This window comes from Psammomys obesus, unplaced genomic scaffold (assembly GCF_907164565.1).
Source record: "Psammomys obesus unplaced genomic scaffold, mPsaObe1.curated_primary_1811, whole genome shotgun sequence".
NCBI lineage: Eukaryota > Metazoa > Chordata > Mammalia > Rodentia > Muridae > Psammomys > Psammomys obesus.
Window position 1 is genome coordinate 125,644 of NW_026596057.1, and position 19,313 is coordinate 144,956.

The window sequence follows — 19,313 nt, forward strand, 5'->3', positions numbered from 1 at the left end:
AGGAAGGAAGGAAGGAAGGAAGGAAGGAAGGAAGGAAGGAAGGAAGGAAGGAAGGAAGGAAGGAAGGAAAGGAAGGGTCAGGCATGGTGGCAAACACCTCTGATTCCAGCACTTGGCAGGCAGAGGCCCAAGTCCAGGACAGGGCTTGATATACAGTTCTCGAGGCCCAAGTCCAGGACAGGGCTTGATACACAGAGAAACCCTGTCTTGAAAAACCAAGAGAGAGAGAGAGAGAGAGAGAGAAGAGAGTGAGTGAGGAGGGGGAGAAAGAGGTGGGAGAGAGGGGAAAGGGGGAGAGAGGGGGGGAGGGGAGAGAACAGAACAAAATAGCAGAACCTGGCATTTACTGGTACCGAACTTGATACCAGAGCATCAACAATTTGCTGAAAATAGAAAGAGGAACTTGACTTCGGTCTCTATGATAGGGAGGTGAAGGGACGAAAGAGGGAAAATTTCTTGGCTAATTGCTCAGCAGAGAAGTGCATTTACTGCAAATACTGTTAAACATGAAAATGAAGCATTTCTTTGTAAAGAAACAACCAAAAAGTGAGAGTGTTGGGTGATGCGTGTTCTCATGTGACTGGCCATATTGTATGAAGTGGCACTGTTGAAATATCCAAGCCCTCTCACACATGATGACTTGCTCTCTTAGCAAGACTGCTGTTGAGTATTTATCAAACAGCTCGGGGTAGTGTTTCTGTCCCTTCAACCCTAGTACTCGGGAGACTGAGGCTGAGGAGGAAGGGTCATGACTTGGAGGCCAGTTTGATCTACAGAGCGTGTTCATTCCCAGACAGCTGGTCTAGACTCCTAGGCAAGACTCTATCTCAAAACAAACAAAAGAAGGGAGAGAGGGAAGGTGAAAGGAAGAGGAAAAAATTATCAAGATTGCTGGCTTACCAATGCTGCAATAACCAGATAAACAGTGGCTGTACAAGTGTGTGTGTGTGTGTGTGTGTGTGTGTGTGTGTGTGTGTGCATATGTAGTCATCAGTTCCGAGAAAAAAAACATCTTCCCTTCCCATAGCTGGCAGTGAGCCAGACTCCTCTCTAAAACAGCGTTTCTTTCCTTAATCTCAGCATGTTATTAATTCTTTCTTTTTAAGTTTCTTTTCCTTCTTTCTTTCTTTCTTTCTTTCTTTTTTCCTTTCTTTCTTTCTTTCTTTCTTTCTTTCTTTCTTTCTTTCTTTCTTCCTGTTTTGTTTTTCAAGACAGGGTTTCTCTGTGTGTTATCTATAGCATTTTAATGAAAATAAAATTGGACAAAAGTAATTTGTTAAAGTTGAATGAGAGGGAAGTTGTAGTTCATTATACTGTTCTGCACATTTATATGTATATATACATACACACACCATTACATAACAGGATATGAACACCCATCATACATTGACACGGTTTTTTTTTTTTTGTTTTTTTGTTTTTTTTTTTTTTTTGGTGTTTTGAGACAGGGTTTCTCTGTGTAGCCTTGACGATCCTGGACTCACTTTGTATACCAGGCTGGCCTCCAACTCACAGAGATCTTCCTGCCTGTCTCCCTGAGTCTGGGATTACAGGCATTCGCCACCATGCCTGGCATTTTGACACTTATTATTAGGATTTTATTTTCAAATACATCTTTTAATTACCTACCAATGATATAGAATAAGATTGATTTCTTTTTTATGTGTTACATTATTTTAAACAATTTTAAAATTTAAATATATTTTGGTTATATTCTTCCCCTCCCCTAAGTCCTTCCAGATCCTCTCCTCCTCCCTACCCACCTAACTTTTAAGTTCTTTCTCAAAAAACAAACAAATCTAATACAACAACCTACCAAACCAAGAAAACAAAATAAAAAAAAACCTCCTCTGCAAAAGCAAAACAAAAGACTCCCAGTCTGTAGCTAAATACACACACACACACACACACACACACACACACAAACACACACACACACACCAAAACAAAACAAAAACAAACAACAACAACAAAAAACCCTGAACATGAGGCCTGCCCTGGGGTGGTTGATAAAACCAGCGTCACTTCATTGGAGGAAACTGATTTTCCCTCTCCAAGCAGTTCTGTTGTTAACCTTTACCCCAGTGGGTAGGTTTTCATTTGTTTATTCATTCATTATACATATATAATGAATATATATATATATAGTAGTAAGATAAAACAAAAGCTTATCACCAAAGTTGCAGAAAAGTGGTTTCTTGTAAAGGCAAATGGTGCCATCTGGTGTCTAAAAGTACTAATAGAGACACTATTAAAATCAGCTTCACGAAGTCAATGCCAGGTTCTGTGGGTATTCAACCTACATGTGTCTCCTGTCTCCATCTTGAAGGGCCTTATGCTAGGTCTCACAGGCAGTCCAAATATCCATAAAAGAACTCAAACTGGACTGTAAGGAAGATTTTTGGTGGTTAGATAAAAGCCAGCATTCCTCTGGACCTCGTCAAACTGGTTCCCGTCTAAAAAAGGAGTCATTTCCCTTACCCCTGGCAGAAGGGATGTATGGCTCCAGTGACCTATACACATGAGTATATTTCGGAGTACATGCTGACTCCGGGATCCCTCAGTCCCTATCCACAAGTACTTATTATACATTTCAATATCAGACTAGCATCCTGTCCCTTCTAACCTCAGATTTCTGCTCTCTTTATAGCTCCTGCCCACAGCTATTCTCTCTCTCCCCCCATTCTCTTGTCTCCTGCTATTCTCTCTTCTCATCCAGTTGCCTCTGGATATTTTCTCTCTTATGCACAATCAAACCCTGCCATTAACCATATGCTGGAGCAGTCATGTCACCAGTTTCTTCACTGTGCCTCCTCACCTACACCATAAGGGTCTTTTCAAGGAGTTGAGGAAAGAAGTTATGCTTTCAGCTGGGTGTGGTGCCACACGTCTGCAACCTTAGCACTTGGAGGCAGGAGGATCAGAAGGTCAAGGTCATTGATTTCAAAGTAGTAAGTTGGAGAACAGCCTCATAAACTGTGTCTTAAACAAATGAGAGAGAGAGAGAGAAACTCTATGATCATGTGTGTCCAAACTGCAAAACACCAAACATACTCCCTAGCTAAAAGGATTGCTACTTAAAAAAAAAAAAAAAAATGGTTTTAAAAACTCACACAGGGAGCTGGAAAGATGGCTGGTGTTGATCGCTTGTTGCTCTTTCTAGCACCCACTTTAGCTCACCATGACCTGTAACTCCAGCTGTAGGAAATCCGACTCCCTCTTCACACACATTCACACATGTCACATAAATAAATTAAATATATATTTTTAAAACCCAAGTAATAGAAAGAGAAGATGTTCTCTTTTGATGATTATTCAGTGTAAAGTTCAGATTTTTAGAACATTTTCATTTTGTAAATTTGAAGCTCTTTATATATCATTCAAATGACTCCCAATTTCCTCCTAGCCTTGACTTCAAGCTCTCTCTAACCCAGATATGTCTCAAACTCACTATGACCCTACTGCCTCAGCTTTCTGAGTGCAAGCCATGCACCACTATACTAATTTTGATTTGCTTATTCCAATTATTATTTTTAACAAGATAATGGCTCCAATGCTCATCACGTTATAGTACAAGTCAGGTTTTCCCTTTTACTATGCCAGAATAATTGTGTGCGTCTGTCTGCCTGCCTGTCTGCCTGCTTGTTGATTTATCCATTCATCTGCTGGTGGCCATTAAGAATTGCTTCCATTTCTTGGCAATTGTGAATGATGTAAATTACATGAGTAGTCAAGCGTTTCTCTCAGGTTTCACCTTCTTTTGGATTATATGTACCTACAAGTGGGATTACTGGAGTGGATCTTAATTTAATTTTATAAGGATCGTTTATTCCATTTCCACAGAGGCTTATCATGTCACACTTCCAGCAGCAATGCAGAAGAGTTAACATATCTTATGCCCTTATTATTTATCTTATTTTAGAGTAGCTGATCTTATACATGAGATGATATCTCATCACAGTTTGGGTTTTTCCTAACGATTAGCAATGCTGAGCATCTTTCACAGCCTTTACTAACTTTTCTGTATTTTCTTTGGAGAAATATCTATTCTGGCCCCTTAAAGTGAATTACTCACTGCTGTTGAATAATACAAATTCTGCATATATAGCCTGATAGTAATCCTTTATCAGAAATAGACTTTGAAGTTATTTTCCTATGTTTCATATGCTTCATTTTCACTCTTTTTTCCTTTAGTGTGAAATTTTAGTTTGAAATAGTTTCTTTTCTTTTTCTTTTTTGGTGGAGTTTCAATTTTCAGTTTTTCTTTTTCTGACCACACATATGTGAGGTTTTGTTCGGGGACCTCTCTATTACGTTCTTTTGGAATACAGGTCTATCATGCTAGTACTGTACCTGCCACTCCTTACCAGGTTACAGATTTAGTTCTGTAGCTTGCCTTCCCCATGGATAAAATGTGTTAAGATAGAACTATTGCCTACTTTCTGACAGCATCCAATCAAGAACAAAGGCTGCTTCCTTAAGCCCTCTTGAAAGCCACCAGTCCTGTAATAACCTTTTCTTCACATTTTTTATTGTGATGCCCTGAAATTCCTCATGGATCACAGATGGATAATTTTAGCTTGAAGATAAGCCCATACAAATTTGCATGCAACTAAGATCTTTAAAAGATCCAGAACAATAAACATAATAAGAATAGAATTTAGGTGCCCTTCCCCGTGTGTGTGTGTGTGTGTGTGTGTGTGTGTGTGTGTATTGGGGGATGGAGGTAGTAATTGTTATGTATCTGTAGCCCAGCAGTGACAACCACTCAGACACACACACACACACACACACACACACACACACACACACAGGCATTCAGGGACCTAGATGTGGCTCCAAGTGAACACTGGAGCTTTTAAAGAAAGAAACCATGTCCTGACATCTTGCTCAGCAGCTTCAGGGAGCATGTTGCAGAAGTAAGCAGCTTGAAGCAAGCAGTAATTTTAACAGAAGCTAAGATAAGCGGTTAGCAGGAGGGAGTTCTGCACAAACCAGTAGTTTTAACAAAGGCTAAGATAAATTATGGACATCCTGACCTTTGGTTCCTAGAATAGAGTTGGGTAAATTTCCATCTCTTTGATGGGATTCTCCATCAGGGAGATCAAATTCTAGTTAAACTTGAATACACTACAACTTAACTCAGAAATAACAAAATGGAGGAAACTTGTCTTGCCTGTCACTCTGACAAGAGGAGAAATACAAATGAAATCTTTCTTTGGAGGCCTGAAATGACACTGCTGATTGAATTGGTGAGAACTACAGTTGCCCTTGCTGTCTTTTTCCTGAAAGTTTTAATGTCACTAACAAAGGGAAATACAGGCCCTCAGAGGCTCTGGGGCCTCTACTGGGGTGTCCCCATGACCTTGACAGCTGCCACAGAACAGAATTTCAAGATGAAGAAGGGTGAAATCAACTGGCAAATTTATGAGGTACATTGCATAAATTTGCTGCTGGAGAAGGGGTGCTAGGGATTGATCAAAGAGGTCTTTATTCAGACAGAACACAAGACAGTTGGATTGAAGGCATTTGTAACAACAATAGCCATTTGTAACCTTAGCCATTTGTAACAACCTTGTTTATGACTTTTTTTTTTTTTTTTTTTTCTGAAAGAGGAGCACAGATTTTTTTTCTGCAGGTGCTCTGATCAGTCACCTAGGTGTCAGCCAGCTAGACAAGGTTAGAAGGTTAGGAGAAACCATTCTCATATTCCCTCTATTTTCTAACTAGCTATTCTGCCTCATTAACATTAAAATACGAGAAATTTGGCAACTTTCTCTTTTTTTTCTATTAATACTATATTTTTTCCTTTTATTGAAAATAGATTCCCCCCCCCCTCATATTCTATATATCCCAATCCTCCCATCTGGATCCACTCTTTTTCTGTCTCTCTTTAGAAAACAAATAGGCTTCTAAGGAATAATAATACAACAAAATGTAATAAGATAAACTAAAAACTAACATATTGGAATAGGACCAAACAAACAGACGGAAAAAAGCCCAAGAAAAAGCACAAGAAACAGACATAGATACAGACACCCACTTGTTTGCATACTCAGTACTATCTCATAAAAACATAAACTGGAAGCCATAATATATATGCAAAGGCCCTGTAGGGTAAAAAGAGAATGAAAAATATAAATAAAATAATAAGATTAAACAAACAGCTGGGTGGTGGTGACCCATGCCTTTAATCCTAGCACTTGGGAGGCAGAGGCAGGTAGATCTCTGAGTTCAAGGCCAGCTTAGTCTTCAGAGAGAGTTCCAGGACAGCCAGGGCCACACAGAGAAAACCTGTCTTGAAAAATCAATCAGTCAGACAAACAACAAGAACAAACAAAAAGTCCCGACATGACATTTTGAGACAAGGAATGTTCAAAGGTGACAATAAGTTTCTTTTCTTTAGTCCATTTACTGCTGGGCATGCAGCCACCTCCCTTCTTCACCCCCAAGAGTAGTTTGTTTCCCCAGGGAGACTCCCTTAGAAAAAGCTAAAATTTCATTTGTAAGTGGTTAATATATAAACTGATGATATATCCACCTAGTGGTATGGTTAAAGGGAAGAGTGTTTTTGTTTGTTTGTTTGTTTTTAATTCTTTATTAATTACACTTTATTCACTTTATATCCCCCCTGTGGTTCCCTCCCTCCTCCATCCCAATCCCTTTGTTTTTGTTTTTGGTCGTTTGTTTTGTTGTTGGTTTGGTTTGGTTTTTCAAGACAGGGTTTCTCTGTGTAGCCTTGGCTATCCTGGAACTGTTTGTAAACAAGACTGGCCTTAAACTCATAAAGAGCTGCTTGCCTCTGCCTCCCAGAGTGCTGCAATTAAAGGCATATGCCACCAATGCTTGGCTAAGGGAAATTAAAAAAAAAAAAAACAAAACTATAGATATGAGAGAGAACAGCCAGAGGTATCTAGAAGAGTTCAGGGCAAAGAGAGAAAAAAATAGACTGAACATGGACAGCATACGGGACCTGGACATGAGAGAAGCAGGAGCCAAACTGACAGGGTGGGCGGGGAGGGGGGAACAATGATGGTATAATGACACAGAGGGAAACAGGGAGGCGAGAAACAGAGAGGAAGGCAGACAACAGAGAGAGAGAGACAGACACAGAGAAAGGAAGACAGACAATAGAGAGAGACAGAGGCAGAGAGACAGAGACAGACATACAGACACACACACACACACACAGAAGCAGATGCCAAAATAGCCAGGATATAAGGAGAATGAATAGCTGGGTGAGGAAAGCCCTTGAGTTGGGGGAGTTTATCGTAGGAGAGGAGGTGAGAAAAGGTAAGAAGAGCCAGATGTGATCATCAACTCTGAAATGTGTAACAGGTTCTTGTGATGCCGAGGGAGCCTGGAGGCCAGCATGCTAATACGCATCGCAAATAGCCATGCGTACCTCTGCCTTCTAGAATCTGGGGAAGTAGAGTTTCCTTTGGATCTGACAGTTATCAGCTTGAGACTGCTTCTGGGTTAGGGATGGGGGCATGTTTTCCATTCTCCTTTCAGCTCTAGGATCCCAGCCATCCGGTGCAGCCCGGTACAACCCCCATGCGTGCTGTCCCTGTCTCTGTGAGTTCATATGTGCATCGGTCCTGATGTCACTAGGCCTTGTTTTCCTGGTGTCCTAAACCCCCTCTGGTTCTTATGTTCTTTCTGCCTCCTCTTCTTCAGGTTCCCTGAGCTCTGAGGGGAGGGATTTGATAGAAACATGACAGGTAGAGCTAAGTGTTTCAAAGTCTCCCATTCTCTACCTAATGCCTGGCTGTGGGTCTCTGTACTTGTTTCCATCTGTAGCAGGTGATGGCGAATAGAGCAGAATGTCACTATGTTACTTTTTAAATTTGTTTGTTCATTTGTTTATTTATTTTTAGAACAGCAGTATTTGGTTTTTTACCTTAGGTCCCTGGGCTATCTAATCTCTAGTTCTTGGTCACCCAAGCAGCGTTGGGCCTCATGTAGTGGGCCTTAGGTCAAATCAGATCCTACTTGGTTACTGACAGAAGTTTGTGCCATCACCCCAGGAGGATATCTTGCAGGCAGGACATCACTGTAGATCAAAGGGGTTGTGGTTGGGTTTAAATTTCTCCTTTGGTAGCATGCAGAATACCTTCCTGTGCCATAGACGCTAGCATGCACGGGTGAAGAAGGCTCTATGTAGGCACCAGCTCAACTTCTCCATGCTTCATGAGTCGTGTAGTTGTTGTCTTCAGCAATGGGGTCTTGCCATAAGTTTGTGGAGAGCAACCTATCATGACCTTGGCAACAGCCCGAGTTATTTGGGGGATTCCCATGACCAACAACTCAATTACATGTAACCCAGTCTCAGTACTGGAAGCTTCATCTGGTGACAGGGAGATGTCCTGTTGGGGCTCTGTCTCCCTCATTATCTGGCGATTTCATTTACATCACCTTCACACATACATGTAAAATTTAGGAAGCTCCTACCAAGTTATGTTTTCATGCCCCTCAAATGGCCCTTCATTTAGCTGTCTCTCCCCCATCCCCTCCCCTTCTGCGTTTGATCTTTCTGTTCCAGCCTGCCCACAATCAGGCATAGCTATCTATTCTATTTCCCTTTTCTAGGGAGATCTACTGGCCCCTCCCTAGCCCCTTACTCTATACCTAACCTCTGTGGTTTTATGGACTTGCTGATAGCTTGGTTATCACTGACTTAACAGATCATATCCACCTATAAGCTAATGCATGCCGTATTTGTCTTTCGGGGTCTGGGTTACCCCACTCAGAATGATTTTTTTTTTTCTTGTTCCATCTATTCACTTCTGAATTTCATTTTTTTTTTAATGGCTGAGTAATACTTCACCGTGTAAATGTACCACATTCTCTTCATCCATTCTTCTGCTGAAGCACATCTAGGTTGTTTCCAATTTCTGGTATTATAGATAGAGCTTCAGTGGACATGGTTGGGCAAGTGTCTCTGTGATAGAATACAGTGTCCCTTGTGTATATACCTAAGCGTGGTATTGCTGGATCTTGAAGTACACGGATTCCCATCTTCCGGAGGAACCACCAAGCTGATTGCCAGGTGTGCAGTCCCACCAGCAATGGATGAATGGGGGCTTTGGTTTCTACCTGAGCTGCGGACGGTTGGGTGGAAAGGCAGCTCTGAATGGGGCTTACTTAGCGCAGCTTCAGCAGGCCTCACATCACTTCCGCCAGAATCGCCGTGGTCCTCCCACCAGCGCGCGCTGCTGAGCGGCTGGAGGGTAGGAGACAGCCGCTCTAGCCGGCGACTCGGTGGCGAGGCCGCGGCCGCCTGGCTTCCAGGCGCCGCCATGTTGGAAGTGCAGGGCTCCGACCATGGCTGCGAGCGCCGGGCTGCGAGCCCCGGCCCGGCCGGGCACCGGGTGGAGGTGCGGCCCGGGCTGTATCTGGGTGGGGCAGGGGCCGTGGCGGAACCGGATCACCTGCTGGAGGCCGGCATCACCGCCGTGCTGACGGTGGACTCGGAGCCGGCTTTCCAGGCTGGCCCTGGGTTCGAAGGTCTCCGGAGCCTCTTCGTGCCCGCGCTGGACAAGCCCGAGACTGACTTGCTCAGTCACCTGGATCGGTGCGTGGCCTTCATCGGCCGGGCGCGCGCCGAGGGCCGAGCGGTGTTGGTACATTGGTGAGTGCCAGGAGCAGGGGCCAATGCCTCGTACCGGGGGTGTGCGACCCAAAAGAGGGTCTGGAAACCAGCCCTTGGTTCATATAAAACATATATGTACTTGTGTATATACATACATGTATATATGTATACACATACAGGTATATATGTATTTATTAATGTAAAACATGCATATACATGTACATATACATGCGGTATCTATATTTATATAGTTGGGGTTCATCAGATAAGGTTTGGCAGCTCTGTAAAAGAAGTCAGACACCTTTCCTTGCCCGTGTCTGGCCAGATGTGTAGGTGTGAGACTTTTCTTCCTCATCCTAAAGGTCACTGTGTTTAACGGGTGTTTTGTTTTTGAGACGAAGTCTGACTGTGTAGATCTGGCCCACCTGGAGCTTACCATTTAGACCAGGCCGGCTTCAAAACCACAGAGATCTGCCTGTGCCCGCCTCCAGAGTGCTGCACCTCCTAGCGTACCGCCACGCTCGAGGGTTTATTTTTTACCTGTGTAACAGAGCCTTGACTGTCCCGGACTCGCTTTGTAGACCAGGCTGGCCTCGAATTTACAGAGATCTCCCTACCTCTGCCTTCTGAGTGCTGGGGTTAAAGGCAGGCACCATCATGCCCCGACACTAAAGAATTTTTAATCAAAGTTTTATGTGACACTGGAGAGTTTGGGAAAACGGAAACTCACAGACCAAAGGAAAACTGTTCACATGCTTGGAGTAATTAAGACTGGACAGTCGCACAGAAAATGCGATTGGACAAAAGGAGTGTGGCCTAATAATGCTAATGGAGTGAGCTGGGAAACAGCCTGGCCTGTATTGACTGTCCCCTGGGGCATAAGGCAATGCCCTTTCCGGAATGATGGTCTCAGGGTATATCAGACTGAGTAGATCATAGAGTTAATTTGTTCTGCTAACATGGTAGGCTTTTTTGATTTTGAGGTGGAGGTCTTGCTGTGTAGCCCAGGTTATTCTTGAATTTGGGACCCTCCTGCATCTGCCTCGTGGTGCTAGTGTCATATGCGCTAGCACCATGAGCTACTGCTTTGGCCTTAATTCTCGTTTTTGTGCTTAAGACTGAAGAAGAGGGTAATTTTAGCTTCCCCATCTTGCCCTGGGGTGAGTGGGGAGAAAGAGAAGCAGAAGAAATAATAAACAGATCTGGAGGCTTCAATGCTAAGAGGAAAGGACCTTGGACCTTGGGTTTGTTCTGTAGCTATTGCATTTTTTTTTTTTTTTTAAATATACACAGAGTGGTCACAAAGTGTGATTAGTGACTAAGCTCAGCCTGTTAGACCACAGGCTCTGTTTCTTTCTCCCAGAAATCAAGTCTTCCCACAGCCCCCTGCAGCCTCCTGCAGCTCTGTGGGGCAGAAAGTTGATCAAATGTGAGTTGTGACCTTACATCTCTCACTGGCAGCTGTGGGCATGTCTAGGTCACCCACCACCCATCCCCAAATACCCTAGAATTATAACTTAAGGTAGTAGTGCCCTTCTGCCCTAGGACTTTTGGCTTGGAGGCCAGGCCAGAATGGGTCATAAACTGTGGGGCTTTTCTTCCTCCAGGAAAAGCTGTAAGAGTCAGAAATTTCATTTGTCCTCTGGAACTGAAGTCTCTTTCTCTTTGTGACCCATATATATACGTATATGGGAAAGGAGCTTCATAGCCACCCAGATTTGAAGGCCCACTTTCTCCCTTCAAGGCTGGCATGTTGCCTCTGGTATGAGGGTTTCTCCTAACGTTCACTCATGTCAGTGCTGGATGGTTCCTGGAGGTGCTCTTGGGGCTTTCTCACCTGATGAGCAGTTTTGTGTCATTCCTTTCTACAAACCCACAGGAAGTTAAAACACAACCTGACTCAGAATTATATATCCCTTTTCATTAGGAGGAGGGGACGATGCTCGGGGAGTGTCAGCAGATTTTGGGGGAATAGTAAATGGGTTTTCAGTGGATGAGGAGAAACATACAAAATCTGTTGAGTCTGCAGAAGAGACAGTGAATCATAAATGATTCTTTTTGGAATATTAGTTGGATCAAAATAGAAGATATCCTTGTGGGACAGTCTGCTTGCTTCCCCTGCTATTTCAATATAATTAATGAAAACTCGGGGAAAGGATCTGAAGTAATTTTTTTTTTTGTCGTCTTTGGTGCCTCTGGACTTTAAGCAGACAAGAAGATAAGTCCTCCATCTGCTGCTAATATGAAATAATCGGTACACTAGGATGTCTGTTTTGAGCAGTAATCCATCTTTCAGTGGTAGGAGAGGTTAACAAAGGTTGAAGTTCTCAAGATTGCAGAGTAAGACCAGGTTATTTTTAATTCCTCTTTTGGGAAGTGGTGCTGGTATTAAAGCCAGGGTTTCACACATGCAAGCGCTCTTCTACTGAGCTACATCCTCAGCCCCAAGAGTTGTTTTTGTTGTTGTTGTTTTTATGCTCTGTTTGGGATGAGGGACAATGGTTGGTGAATTAGAGAATTAGGATATAAAATTTATATCCTAGAGAATTAGGGTAAAAAAGCCTTGCCAGGGTATACTGCAGCAAAGATAAAAGGCTAGAAAATCTTAGCAGGTGCTCGGGGATTCCTGAGGAGTCCTGTTGGGTTGGTTTGAACTGCTCTGTTGGACACTTCCTGTGTGCCAGAAGTTCTGAAGATTTCCATAAGGACAGAAGGCAGGGAGGGATAAGAAGCATGGGGCCAGATCTGGAACAACTTGAAGTTAAGAGGGAAGGAACCATGGCAACAGTTGAAATATTTAAGCGGCTATTTTTGAATAGTTAATGCATCCATACTGTCCAGAGTTAAAAAGGAATAAGGAAATAACGGACTGCTTTTGTATGTTGGCAGTATTTAAGAGGCGCTGGGTCAATATGGGCAGAATGGTCAATATGAGCTGGGCACCATTGTCATCACAGCATGGAGGAGGCTGAGACAGGAAGATCGCCATGACTCTGAGAAAGGAAAAGAACTGAGCTGGACCTAAACTTTACCGTTAATAGTGGGCTGGGCTTTGTCTTGGCTTTTAATTGCTGCAATTGGTTCTTTTATCTTAAAGGTCTCTTTTTCAGTCATGCAGGAGTCAGTCGAAGCGTTGCTGTCGTGACAGCTTTTTTAATGAAGACGGACCAGCTTACCTTTGAAAAAGCCTATGAAAACCTCCAGACTGTCAAGCCAGAAGCTAAGTAAGTCCACTGTTGCCTGTCACAGTAACAATTCTTTTTTGTTAAAGTGTGTGTGTGTGTGTGTGTGTGTTTCCTGGACTTGCATAGGCCAGAGGCAAACTTGGGCCCTTTTTCTTTGGCTTTTACCAGTTCTCCTTTTGTATGTCTCCTTCTTGCTTCTCATTGTAGGATGGATGAGGGATTTGAATGGCAACTGAAATTATATGAAGCAATGGGATGCGAAGTCGATAGCGCTAGTGCAATTTATAAGCAGTACCGTTTACAGAAGGTTACTGAGAAGTATCCGGGTGAGTAAACGCTATTTATAACTGGACTCTTCTGAGGTGTCATTTACTTGAATGCTAAACGCATTGTCACTTTCCAAGAAATCCTAGGAGGCAGAGACTATTGTTTCCTTTTGTTTAGCAAGACATCACATGGTTTAAAAAAGGCTGGGTTTGAAATCAGGCACTCTGCTGTGAGTGAAGATTTGCTCTCTGCTTTCCTACCTGGTTTCTCAACGTAGAGATTTTTGTTTTTAGTTTCTGATTTTAGGATGTGTCGCCTCTGTTTGGCATTGGGATTTTATCTGAGACTCTAGAAGGTTGAGCTTGACACCTGGGTGCATTTAAATTATCTTGTAGAACTTCGGAATTTACCTCAAGAGCTCTTTGCTGTTGACCCGACTACCATTTCACAAGGGTTAAAAGATGACATTCTCTACAAATGTAGAAAGTGCAGGTAAAATATTCTGTATCTTGGAAATTTTATCTTCTTGATAATTGGAAAAAGCACTTTATTTTTCTTTTCCTTTCTTTTTTTTGGGGGGGGGATTGTTTTGTTTTTCGTGACAGGATTTCTCTGTGTAGCCTTGGGTGTCCTGGACTCACTTTGTAAACCAGGCTGGCCTCAAACTCACAGAGATCTACTTGCCTCTGCCTCTGCCTCTACAAGTGCTGGGAAGTTTAATGGGATAATATGGAAAGTTTAAGTTCAAACCTGCTTCAGAAAGAATGTACTTTATAGGGGCTATTGAAAATTTGAGTAGGATACTGATGGCTTTTTTTACATTTTATCTGTTTTCATCTTTCACAAGTCATTAATGTTTTTGTCTTTGGTGCTTCTGCAGGCGATCTTTATTTAAACGTTCTAGTATTTTGGATCATAATGAAGGAAGTGGGCCAGTAGCCTTTGCTCACAAGAGATCGACACCGCCTCTTGTGCTTACCACAGGGACTCAGGCTCAGTGTACATCTTACTTCATTGAGCCTGTCCAGTGGATGGAATCTACCTTGTTGGGAGTAATGGACGGACAGGTGAGAACACTAATTTGCTTTCTACAGTCTCATTATAGCATCGAAATTCTGTTCCCTTTTACACTTCTAAACTAAATTTTAGAGCCGGGGGCGTGGCTCAGCTGGTGGAGTGCTTGCCTAGCGGGCATGGTTGCCCTGGATTCCATCTCCAGTGTCACAGAAGCCAGGCATTCCTAGCACTCCGGAGGTTAAGGCAGGAGGATCAGGAGTTAAGGTCACCACAGGCACGTAGTGAGTGTGAGACTCTCCTCTCCTTCATGATACACTGTCTCAAGCCAACACAACAAACATTTTAATTAGATTTTAATATTTGTATTACATTTTCTTATTTTGTATATGATGTGTGCACCTGTGGGATTTTTAGGTGCTACACACTCACATGGAAGTCAGGACAACTTGGTGGATTCACCATGTGGGTTTCAGGATTAAACTCAGGTCATCAGGCTTGGCCAAACGGCCTTTGCTTGTTGTGCTATCTTACTGTCTGGATAAACAAAACAAAATAACTGCGTTTTGTAGATTGCTTATTAATATTTCATATTGATTCATATAATTATTAATGTAGCAGCTACTTGGGTAACCATACAGAGAGACTATGATTTATTTAGCCTTTAGCACAATACTGAGCAATTATTACTCCATGCTAGGTAGCTTCCTCCCAGCCATAATCCCCGTCATACTTGCATTTTTTTTTTAAAGATTTATTTATTTATTACATATATAGTGTTCTGCCTGAATGCCAGAAGAGAGCACTAGATCTCATTATAGATGAGTCACCATGTGGTTGCTGGGAATTGAATTCAGGACCTGTGGAAGAGCAGTCAGCACTCTTAACCCCTGAGCCATCTCTCCAGCCCTCATACTTGCATTTTTAATTCTCCAGTTAACTTATCCTGATCCTTCCTGGACCTCTCCCCGTGGCTCAATATTTTCCTCTCTCTTTCTTCTCTCCTCGCTGGACCTGGGTGTCCCACCCTATTCTCTGTATTGCTTAGTATTGGCTGGTCAGCGTTTTATTGGAAGAACAGAGAGCAAATGATGGGCATGTTTATACAAGCTTGAGACAGGAGATACTTATAATAAACATTACAGTGCCATGTCTGAGTTTTAACCAGATAGTGGGGCAGAGAAGTCAGCATTTGAATATACAAAGGCAAAACTTTGCACAGTGCACAAAACATTATGCCAACAGCGTTTTAATCAATATTTCCTTTCTGAAGAGTCTGAGGATTATACCTTTTTAATATATGGATAAGGTTATCAAAAATAAATGATTCTTTTTAAATTAAACTCAAGGTCTTAACTGTGTCAGCATGCACTCTACCATGAAACTCTGCCCCCAGTGAAATGTTTTTTTTTAAATTTAGCTGATTCAACTCTATTAGCCACATTTGATGAAGAACCATTCATCCAAGTTAGATGTAAGACTATTGATTATGTGTTTTCAAACACAAGACTAACATTTTAAAAATAATTAGATATATCACAAAATTAAATAAGTGGGATAAATTAAGGTAAAGTTAGGTTTAAAATTTATTTTCTCTTTTAACTTTATGGCACCCAATTTCCGTTTTTCTGGTCTTCTAATTTAATCCATTTGCTATGGGATATATTCTATTCCCTATTAAAGAACGGAACTCAGAAATGTACCCTGTGTTCCTCACATTTGCCTTTTTGTGTACCTGATACTATTCTGAAGGCATTCTTTAGCAGTTTTCTTTTTTTAAGTGTTGGAGATTTAATCCAGGGCCCTTGCACTATATATTTTACATGAGCTACAATTCAACCCCATGTAATAATAATTTTAGTAAATTTGAAATGTTGTATAGGTGTATAAAATTTTCACAATAGATATTTTATGAAATCTTTTTGAGAGTATAGTTAGCTGCAGATGTACTTGCAACCTATCAACAAGGAAACCTAATTTATACTAGTTATTATTTTGTCTGGAAAGTGGTATCCATATGTTCAGATTGAATTGCTCTAAGCCAGTTTTGTTTATGCATAATTCACCCATTTTGTAATGCACAGTAGTTTTTTTAATTACAGTTACAGAAGTTTGTTGGTTTTTTTGTTGTTTTTCTTTGTAATCATCACACTCAAAATAATATACTCATTTCAAGTCACTGGACATTTTTGTTGTTTGTTTCACCTTGATTTTTGAGGCAGGGTTTTGCTCTGTAGCCTGGGTTGGGTTTGAACTCATCTTCCTTCCTTAGCCTTCTGAGCAGTGGCCTTATATGTATGCATTACCAAGCCTGGCCCCTGTTCAGTTTTGATTTTTGAGAAAGGATCTCACATAGCCCAGGTTGGCCTGTAACTTCTGGTCTTCCTGGGATCTCATATAGCCCAGGCTGGCCTCCATCTCCTGGTCCTCCTGTAAAATGAGTGCATACAGACACAGAGTAAAGCCATTTTTGTAAGATTCTAAATCATAGGTGAATGTGATGGTATATGTCTTTCAATACAGCATTTGGGAGGCAGAGTCAGATGGATTTCTGTGAGTTTAAGGTGAGTTCCAGGCTAGGACTACATAGTGAGATATTATTTCAGTAAATAAATAAATAAAATTCTAAATCACATCTGAGTCTGTTTCTTTGTACGTGTATTTGTGTTTTCCATTGAACAGATACTTAGAAATGGAACTACTGGCTTTACAACTCCATTAAGGCTAACATTCATAATGTCCATACAAAATGTCAGTAAGAGAAGACATTTCTTTGCCTCTCTCATCCTAACAGATACTGTAGAATGTGGAGTAAAAACGGTGCTAATTCTGAAATGTCCCTGACTTTTCGTGATTACTTATTTGCCAGCTGACAGGTTTCTGTTGCTATGATAAGTACCACGACTGGTTTGAATGGGAAGGGTTTAGTTCATGTTACAGTTTACAGTCCATCTTCTAGGAAGCCAGGCACGACCCTGGAGGCAGGAACTGAAGCAGAGACAAACTCTGCTTGCTCACTGGCTTGGTCTTCATAGCTTACTCAGCCTGCTTTCTTATATAAACCAGGTCGGCCTAACCCAGGGGTGTCACCACACACAGTGGGCTGGGCCCTCCCACATCAATCATTAATCAAGAAAATGCCCCATAGGCCAGGCTGATGGTTCCTTCCTCCCAGGTAACTCTCGTTTGTGTCACGGTGACAAAGCTGACTCACCAGCCACATATAGTTTGTTTTTTTTTAAAAACGTTTTTCTTTTTTTGTAGGAGCTCTTTGAATAGTATAGATAAAGCCTCTTCTAACACTTTTTCCCTTCTGTCTCAAACTTATATTTTGTCACATTAAAGTTTAAGAAAGCAGAGAAATGTGTGTACATGTGTGTGTTGTGTCTGTGTGAGAGAGCTATGTAGACAGTACTATGTAGCCTAGGCTGGCTTTGTATGTGCTGTGTAGATGAGATTATCCTCAAACTCTTCATAGTCCAACTCTCTAGGATTATAGGCATTTGCTGTACCTGGCTACATTGTTGTTGTTTTCCAGTTACGTTTCTGAGTTTTATGGACAGACTTAAATAAAACTTACCTGTTTATTTCTTTGGGAGAGGAGAACGCCTGCCATGGTGCACGTGTGGCGGTCAGGGTGACTTTGTGGCTGGGGTTAGTTCTTTCTACATCTGCCATGGTGCATGTCTGGAGGTCAGGGTGACTTTGTGGCTGGGGTTAGTTCTTTCTACATCTGCCATGGTGTACGTCTGGAGGTCAGGGTGACTTTGTGGCTGGGCTTAGTTCTTTCTTTCCACCTTTGCATGAGTTCTTGGAATTGAACTCAGGTCAACAGGTTTGCCTGGCAAATGCCTTTACCCGCTGATCCGTCTTGCTGGCTCCATTTCCAGACTTTGGTAGCTCAGTGTTTAAAACACAAATCCCTCCTCAGACCATGTACACTAAACATAGATGGGAGCGCTGTCATAGGCATTAGAAAACGCGCAGTTGATTGGTGAGTGCTTTTGGATTTCTCTCTTACTGGAACATTAGTGTATCTGACCTATATGCTACTGACCCCACTTAGAAATAGAAGGTGAGAATAGGAGTATTCATTTCCATCCTTTACCATGCTATAAATTGATTAGAAGGCAAGTGGTTGTTACACCGATTGAAACATTCTTAGTTGCTTTGAGCTTTGCTTTTCCCCTTCAGCCTGGGTTCCTATTCCCCTTCTTCAGAACAATGTGCCTTTTCTATACTATTTGTAGTTTATGATGAGGAAATAAGTGTATTTTTATGCATGTGGGAACATTACAAATTCCTTGCTGACCTATTTTAATAACCGTGCCTATTTTATATATTCTGTATTGTCAAAGATAGTCGCTGGATGTGTATAAAAGTGGGATACAGTAACAAATTTGCTTTTTTTCAGCTTCTTTGCCCAAAATGCAGTGCCAAGTTGGGTTCCTTTAACTGGTATGGTGAACAGTGCTCGTGTGGTCGATGGATAACCCCGGCTTTTCAAATACACAAGAATAGAGTGGATGAAATGAAAATGTTGCCAGCTCTAGGATCACAGAGAAACTATGAACCTAGGGCAGAGCCTGGAGTAAAACCTGGTGGAACACAGTTGTCTTGATTATTATCTTCCCTAGTGGAAGGATTTGGAATGTCCGAAGATAACTACTGACTGTAACAGCTATTGGTTGGCAGCTTATTACATGCTGTATATGCGGTACTTGGCTCGGCAATCCAGGCTTTGAATCATGTAAATTGGATTTGATATTAAATTCTTTTGTAACCCAGATACTGTGTTACATGTTCTAAAGCTTTCATGCTGTTTGGATGTAGCCCCTGCTTTAAGCACGTTAGGAAAGCATTCTACCTCTGAGCTACATCTGGACCCTCTTCCATTTTTAAAAGTTACGCATTGTGCTATGTTAGTTATGTGATACTAAAGTCTAGATGGCTAAAATTGAATGTAAGAACATGAAACTGTCAGTATCCAGGCAGACACTCTTTGGTTTTCAGACATATAAAGCAGAATTACTTGGTTGGAATATGAAAAATCATTTTTGTTTCATTTAAGGGACCTTAGTAAACATACACACACCCTTTGGTGACCCCCTCTGGGGAGATGTGAACAAACATCTAGTCCTCCTTGTGGCACTGATGATAGACCAAAGAGATGGTTCCACTGACGTCCAGCCTGCTGAACTGGTCAGTTTATTGGGTTACTTACAGGAGCATGGGCAACTCGAAGCATTTGC

At 41.9% G+C, this 19,313-nt stretch overlaps 1 protein-coding gene across 1 annotated transcript; it reads left to right on the forward strand.

The window, feature by feature from the left end:
• The first annotated feature begins 9,261 nt into the window (after positions 1–9,261).
• On the forward strand, positions 9,262–18,848 carry Dusp12 (dual specificity phosphatase 12). Its single transcript, XM_055624695.1, has 6 exons — positions 9,262–9,634; positions 12,706–12,819; positions 12,988–13,106; positions 13,443–13,539; positions 13,928–14,114; positions 18,476–18,848. Exons 1-6 carry the CDS (start codon positions 9,303–9,305, stop codon positions 18,680–18,682), a joined length of 1,056 nt encoding a protein of 351 aa, XP_055480670.1. The 5' UTR covers positions 9,262–9,302; the 3' UTR covers positions 18,683–18,848.
• Positions 18,849–19,313: the final 465 nt, after the last annotated feature.